This window comes from Chrysochloris asiatica, unplaced genomic scaffold (assembly GCF_000296735.1).
Source record: "Chrysochloris asiatica unplaced genomic scaffold, ChrAsi1.0 scaffold00041, whole genome shotgun sequence".
Lineage (NCBI taxonomy): Eukaryota > Metazoa > Chordata > Mammalia > Afrosoricida > Chrysochloridae > Chrysochloris > Chrysochloris asiatica.
Genome location: NW_006408559.1, coordinates 11,799,909 through 11,808,151, shown reverse-complemented (window position 1 = coordinate 11,808,151; position 8,243 = coordinate 11,799,909). Strand labels below are relative to the sequence as shown.

The following is an 8,243-nucleotide window of genomic DNA, read 5'->3' as shown; positions in this document are numbered from 1 at the left end:
AATTGGGCTGAGAACCTCAAGGTCAGCAATTTGAAACTGCCAGCTGTTCCACAGGAGAAAGATGAGGCTTTCTGCTCCCGTAAATATTTACAGCCTCGGAAACCCTGTACAGGATCACTATGAGTCGGAACCGACTCCACGGCACATAACAACAACAGGTTAGGTGCACCTTAGTTCTCAAACTGACAGCTTTGCTCTTGAACACTTTGAAGAAGTCTTGTGCAGCAGGTTTGCTTAATGCAATACTTCGTTTGGTTTCTTGACAGCTGCTTCCAGGAGCATTGATTGTGGAGCCAAGTAAAATGAAGCCTTTGACAACTTCCATCTTTTCTCCATTTATTATGATGTTAGTTATTGGTCCCATTGTGAGGACTTTTGTTTCCTTGTTTCCATTTTCTTGAGTGCAAGGTTGTTTATCCAGTGCTGTTGAGTTGGTTCCAACTCAGAGCTTCTGAGGAGCAGCTGATGGGTTTGCACTGCTCACCCTGTGGTTAGCAGTCCAGTGCTTTTCCTACAGCACCACACCAGAATCCTCAGTAAAGATTTGCTCTTAGCAAGAGAGCGCTGAGACTGCTAATCACAAGGTCAGCAGTTCAAACCCACCAGTCACTTCATGGGAGGAAGATGAGAAATTCTGCTCGGGTAAAGTTTTTTTTTTTTTTCAGTAATTAATTTTTTTTTCTTAAATGTTTTATTGTGAATTATGTGATAGTTTACACGGGAGAACATTAAGTTTTACATTCATTCTGTCGTATATCATCTTCTGGTAAAGTTTTATAGTCTTGGAAACACCATGCAGGGTTGCTATGAGCAGGAATCAATTTGATAGTACTGGATTTGGTTTTTGTGGGTTCTTAGCATGAGCAAGAGTCTTGGCATGGCACTGTAGGATATGCATGGGACTGCTAACCACAAAATCAGTGGTTCAAACCCATCAATCGCTCCTTGGAAACTTTATACAGGGTCGCTATGAGTTGGTACCAATTCGATAGAACAATAACAGCACAAACAGGTCACAAGAGGCAAATCTGCAGAGCAGCCTCAGTTCAGGGTAAATGATGTACAGACGAGGCTTAGAAAGGAAGCTGGGTGGAAGGAGGAAGGAACAGAGCACCGCTCTCAGCACTAACTCAGTCCTAGTGTGGCGCTGTCAGCTCCTCCTTGGAAACCTTATACAGGGTCACTATGAATCAGAACCAACTTGGTGGCACATAACAGAAACTTCTACTCCAGGCTCTGGGACACACCTCAATGTTCACATGTCAACACTGAGATCTGAGTTTAAAAACTTTCAAAGAATGTGGAAATATGGCCGTAGAGATGGTGCTGAACCAACAATTGATACAGACATTTACTGAGCATTTCAAGGGGAAGTTTCGAGCTTGCAGCCATTTGTGTCTGATGTCACAGGGCTAGGACCACCATGCATTCATTCCCAGGAAGCAGGAGGTCAGGATGGACGCCATTTGTTCCCTGGGAAATGTGTTCACGGCCGCAATCGTGTCTAAGAGAACTGCTGGTACCTCTCATCTCTGTGGCTCACTGTCTTCAAGTCAAGTGGCCGATGTTTACTCTCTATAATGAACGCTCTACCTTTCTTTTGGGAGTCCTGGTGTGGCACTGTGGGTTAATGTGCTGGACTGCAATGTCTGTTTGAACTGCAAGGTTGGTGGTTCAAGCTCACCAGCCGTTCCTTGGAAACCATCTACAGGATCATTATGGGCCGGAATCGACTCTATGGCACTTAACAACAACAATAACAACCTTTCCTTTGTTCTCCATGTATATAGATCTCTCTGTCTGGGTCAGAATCCACTCCACGGCACTTAACAACAATATCTGCTTGGATAAGGTGCTCTAGTTATGCAATGGTTACAAATCAGGCTGCTAGCCTCAAGGTCAGCAGTTCAAAACTACCAGCTGTCCCATGGGAGGAAGATGAGGCTTTCTGCTCCCATAAAGATTTGCAGCCTTGGGAAACTCTGTGCAGGGTCGCTATGAGTCAGAACCGACTCCACAGTACTTAACAACAACAACAACAACATCTGCTTGGATGGAGCCCTGTTGTGGCCATGTGGGTTAATGTGCCAGACTGCAAAGCCCTTTGAAATGCAAGGTTGGAAGTTTAAGCTCACCAGCTGCTCCTCAGAAACTCTCTACAGGGTCACTATTGGTCAGAATCGACATGACGGCACTTGTCAACAACAATTTGCTTAGACAGGAGCCCTAGTGACCTAGTGGAGGGAAAGGGAGATGCTAACAGAAAGGTCAACAGTTCAAATCCACCAGAGGTACCATGGGAGACAGATGAGGCTGTCTGCTCCTGTAATGATTTTTTTTTTTTAAGCTTTTATTGTGAATTGAGTGATAGTTTCTATGGGAGAACATTGGCTTTACACCATTGTTTCACTGCATTGATTACAATCTCTTCCATGCATCATCATTCAATAGAATTCGGTTCTATTCCCTCTGGTTTTTGGTTTTTGTCAGGGGAAGTACACAAAAACATTCAGGAATATATAATCATTTAAACAATCAAAGGGCACATTCTGTAAGTCTGCCTCCTGGCTATCAGCACCCAGCTGTTCTCTTTCCATGAGTCTAGAGTCCTCAGCTGCTCTCTCTCTCTCCATGTCATCATCTCCACCTCCATCTCTGGTGTCGCTGCTTCTCTGGATAGGGTCCCACATTCTGCTTGCGCTCTTCTCCCAGATGGTCCTAGGGTCCTCTGTTCCTGGACTGTAAGATGAACTCCTCCCCCATTCTCCTATAATGATTTACAGTCTCGCACCCTCTATAGAGCAGTTCTACTCTGCCCTACAGGATTGCTGTGAGTTGGAATTGACTCCCTGGCAGAAAATCTTTTTTTTTCACTCCTCACGGAATCCAAGATTTCTTCTATGACAAGCATTTCTGATGTTTCCGGAACTGCTAGGCAATTTCATACAGAGTGCAAACCATTCCTACAGCATCTCAGTGAAGAGGCTATTATCAGCTCTAGTTTACATAACTGGAGAACAGAGAGGTTAAATTATTTCCTTAAGATCACACAGCCTAATAGTCATTCCAATCAGGAAAACATATCAGCGTCATTCTTTGTGCCAAATGCAATTCTTCCCAAGGAGACACCCACACCGTTACTTACCAGGATGGGTTCCTAGAGGTCCCCAGAGGGCTGTATGCAACAATGACAATGTCATGCTGTCGGCAAAATTTCAAGAGTTTGGACTGGGTGAAATATGGGTGGCATTCAACCTGTGGAGTTGCATCAGAGAGCAGAGCAAAGCACACATTTCAGACCTTGTCAATGAATGCTATTTTACATAGCTTTTAAAAAACTCTTCAAGAAAAGCCATGAAAAAATATTAAGGATATCAAGGAAAATTCTAAATATTTTTCTAAGCAAGACAGCTGTGAGATTAATTAAAACAAAGTTAGTGAAGAGGTCATTTGTAGCTTCATTCCAAAATAGTTGGGCAACTAATTCAGTTTTGTGTAACAAGCTGTTTAGAGCGTTAAGAGAATGACCCCAATGATTGATAGTAAACATTCCAGCAAATACAACTGTCCAAAACAAACATGTTGTTGATGCTAAGTGCTGTCAAATCAGTTCTGACCCATAGCCACCCTGTATAGGGTTTCCTAGGAGGTGCTGGTGTGTTTGAACCACCGACCTTGTGGTTCAAACTGACTTTGTGGTCCAGCACATTATCCTGCAGCACCAAACCAGGACTCCAAAATAAACATATGTTACCTCAAATTTCTGGTTTGAAGCTATGCCATCCATAATTTCAAATACCAGCAGGTCTGAATGGTGAGCAGGTTTCAGCAGAGATCCCAGACTAAGACAGATTAGGAAGTGAAGCATGGCAGCCTGCTTCTAAACATTAGTCAATGAAAACTCAACGGATCACAGCTAAATATTGTCCAATGGATTCAAATATGCCAACAATGATAGGAATTATGTGGGGTTTGTTGTACGTGGGGTCTCACCATGAGTCGGAACCAACTCAATGGCAGCTGACAACAAGACACAGAGTGACATGTTGCAAAACACTCTGCCCCTGATGGCTGTTCATCATAGAAGAATATTTCCATAAGAGATGGAATAGCTATAGAATGAAATTGGAAGATGAAGACTTTCTCCTTGGCTGAGAGTTCTTAATGCCACCAAATGTCTTAACCCTTCATTTTCAGTAGAGAGCTGACTTCTGTGCTACAAAATCTTTGTCCTTACAAAGTTCTAAAGTTTCTATGGTGGTTTTGATTTTTGTTGTTTGACAGAAAATGGCAATTGGTTGTGTTGTATGGCCAAAGTTCAAGAAGACGGAGCTGCCCAGGGAACACTGTCAAGACTCAGAATGCTAAGGGAATCCTCTCTGTCCATCGCTCCCGACTCTGGCCTCCACAGCTGGATAGTCTCTGGGCAACATCTGGAAAGCCTTGACTCACTTCTCACTAGAGTTGCTTGTGGTTAGTGCCATTTTTCTTTTTAGTGAAAACCAACCACAAGGTCTCATTAAAGTATTTTTAAGACTGTAATTCTTGGTTTCCCAATCTAGGACACCAAATGTTTGATACGCTTCATCTCTAGAAGACACACAAAAGTACTACTGATGGAATCAGGAGGTCACCTGGGATTCTTGGAGGGAAGTGTCATCCCTTTCTAATCTCCTGTCCTTGTTCATTTCTCTGTTAGTTTCTGTCATTTCTTCACTCTCTTTCTACATTTCTTTGTCTCTCATTTTGGTCCTTCCCTTACCCTAGTTAAAAAAACTTTTTTTCTTCTTCCTTAGAAAATTTCTGAAACAATTCTAGAAGATGAAACATAAATTAGAGACAGTTTAAAATCGTAGTGTTTCTCTCTTTTACCATCTCTCACTGCCAACATCATCCACCACTTTCAGTCTCTTACATTTTTCATCTTGGTGAAGTCCTTGGGTTAATGTGTTCAGCTAATGATAGAAAGGTTGGAGGTTCAATAGAAAGGTTGGAGGCCTGGCGATTTACATTAGAACAATCAACCACTGAACCCCTGGTAAGGCAGAGTTCTACCCCAATATACATGGGTCACCATAAGTTAGAATTGACTCAATGGCACCTGGTTTCTATGATTGATAGACAATTTTATCATGTCAGCCCACTGCTTAGAGAGTAACTAGGAATCCTTGCACTTAACGTCTGCCTGCTGGTTCCAAACCTAGCATCTAACTGTGCCCACAGGTCTCCTGTTTTGGTCAGACTGGAGTGCAGTGACCTGTCTCTGGTCTTGTAAATATACATGTAAATAGGACGTCCGCCACTTGTCTGCCAGTCTGACGTACTGTGGCATGTTGTTGTGATACCGGAAGCTATGCCAATGGCATTTTAACTACCAGCAAGGTCATCCTTAGTGGACAGATTTCAGCAGAGCTTCCAGATTATGACAGAAAACGAAGGCGAGACAGACCACTTCAGGAAGGAGAGCCACTAGAAGTCTTATGAAAAACAGCAGAACACTGTCTGCCAGAAGATGTACCCCTCAGGTTAGAAAGCAAAGTACAACTGGGGAAGTGCTGCCTCCTCAAAGTACAGTCGACCTTCATGATGTGGAAGGAGCACAGTTTTCAGGACATCCATTGGCTGATGGGACACAACTCAAAATGAGAAAAAACAGCTGGGAACATCCACTAATAATCAGAACATAGACTGTGCAAAGTATGACTCTAGGGAAATTAGAAGTTGTCAAATGAATTGAAGCAGATCAAGATCAATATCCTAGGCATTAGTGGGACTGGCCATTTTGAATCTGACAATCACATGGTTTACTATTCAGAGAATGACAAATTGAAGAGGAATGGCATCACATTCATCATTAAAAGGACGATTTCAAGATCTATCTTGACGTACAATGCTGTCTGTGATAGGATAATATCTATCATATATTTGTAGGCAATATAATATGCCTACAAAACAGACCAGTTAATACCACTGTTATTCAAAATTTACACACCAATCATTAAAGCCAATGATGACAAACCTGAAGAATTCTACCAAATTATTCAGTCTGAAATTGATTAAACATGCAATCAAGATGCATTGATACTTACTGGTGACTGGAATGTGGAATTTGGAAGCAAAGAGGAAGTATTGGTTGTAGGAAACTGTGGTCTTGGTGATAGAAATGATGCTGGAGACTACATGACAGAATTTTGCAAAACCAATGACTTATTCACAGAAAATACTTTTTTGCAACAACAGCAACTATACACATGGACCTTACTAGATAGAAAACACAGACATCAAATTGACTACATCTGTGGAAGGAGACAATGGAGTAACTCAATACGATCAGCTAAAACAAGGCCAAGGGTTGCCTGTGGCACAGACATCAATTGCTCATATGCAAATTCAGGTTGAAGCTGAAGAAAACTAAAACAAGTTCATGAGAGCCAAAATATAGCACTGAATATATCTTACCTGAATTTAGAGACCACCTCAAGAACAGATCAGATGTACTTAGTCACTAAAGACTAATGACTGAAGAGCAGAGGAATTGTGGGATGACATCAACCATGAAGAAAGCAAAAGGTCATTAAAAAGATAAGAAAGAAAGAAAGAAAGAAGAAAAGACCAAAAAGGATGCCAGAAAAGACCCTGAAACTTGCTCTTGAGTGTTGAGTAGCTAAAGCAACTAGAAGAAATGATGAAATAAAAGAGCTGAGCAGAAATTTTCAAAGGGCAGCTCAAGAAGACAAAATCAAGCATTACAATGAAATGTGTAAAGAGCTGGAATTGGAAGACCAAAAGGGAAGAACACACTCTGTATTTCTCAAACTGAAAGAATTGAAGGGGGAAAATAGAAATTTCGACTTGCAATATTGAAGGATTCTATGGGGAAAATATTGAATGATGCAGAAAGCATCAAAAGAAGATGAAAGGAATACACAAAATCACTGTACCAAAACAAATTCATTAATGTACAATAATTTCAAGAAGTAGCATATGATCAAGAACCAGTAGTCTTGAAGGAAGAAGTCCAAGCTTCACTGAAGGCATTGGTGAAAAACAAGGCTCCAGGAATTGACAGACTGCCAACTGAAATGTTTCAACAAACGTATGCAGTGCTGGAAGCACTCACTAGTCTAAACCAAGAAATTTGGCAGAAATTTGGTCAACTGATGGGAAGAGATCCATATCTGTGCTGATTTACAAAAAAGGTGACCATGTTTACATGGTTTGTAGCAAAAGTAATGGAATGTGGAAATCATTGAACAGTATCATTAATATTATGTGCAAGTGAAATTTTGCTGAAGATAATTTTAAAATGGTTGAAGCAGCACAGGGAGCTGCCCGAAATTTAAGGTGGATTCAGAAGAGAACGTGGAAATAGGCATAGCATTGCTGAAGCCAGACGGATCCTGTCTGAAAGTAGACAACACCAGAAAGATGCATACTTGCATTTTATTGACTACATAAAGGCACTTGACTATGGATCATAACAAACTATGGAAAACATTGCAAAGAAAGGGAATTCTAAAACACTTAATTGTGCTCATGAGGAATCTGTACCTCAACCAAGAGGCAGTTATTCAGTCAGAACAAGAGGATACTGAATAGTTTAAAATCAATCAGGAAAGGTGTATGTCAGGTGTGTATCCTTTTATCAGGATGCTGAGCAAAAAATATGAGAAGCTGAATTACATGAAGAACGTGGTTTTAGGATCAGAGGAAGGTTCATTAACTACCCGAAATATGCTTGCTTGCTGGAAGCAACGATTATGTTAAATAATGATGAAAATCCAAGACTACAGACTTCAGTATGGATTACACCTCAATGTAAAGAAAACAAAATCCTCACAACTGGATCAATAAACAGCATCATGGTAAAAAGAGAAAAGAATGAATTTTCCAAAGACTTAATTTTGCTTGGATCCATAATCAGCACTCATGGAAGCAGCAGTTAAGAAATCGAACAACATACTACATTAGGCAAATCTGCTGTACAAGATATCTTTAAAGTGTTCAAGAGCAAAGATGTCAGTTTGAGGACTAAGGAGCACCTGACACAAACCATTGTATTTTCAATCATCTGATATATGTGTGAAAGTTGGACAATGAATAAGGAAGACCATAGAAGATTTGATATATTTAAATTATGGTATTGGTGAAGAATATTGAAAGTACCATGGAATGCTAGAAGAACAAACTAATCTCTACTGGAAGAAGTCTAGCCAGGGTGCTTCTTAGAAGCGAGGATGGGG

General features: G+C 40.9%; 1 protein-coding gene across 1 annotated transcript in view; it reads right to left on the bottom strand.

Moving 5' to 3' along the window:
* Nucleotides 1–3,141: 3,141 nt before the first annotated feature.
* Nucleotides 3,142–8,243, bottom strand: part of AKR1D1 (aldo-keto reductase family 1, member D1) — a 112,208-nt gene continuing 107,106 nt past the window's right edge. The window contains exon 5 of the mRNA XM_006861238.1: nucleotides 3,142–3,255. Within this exon, the coding sequence (XP_006861300.1) occupies nucleotides 3,142–3,255 (114 nt within the window). The remainder of the gene's footprint in view (nucleotides 3,256–8,243) is intronic.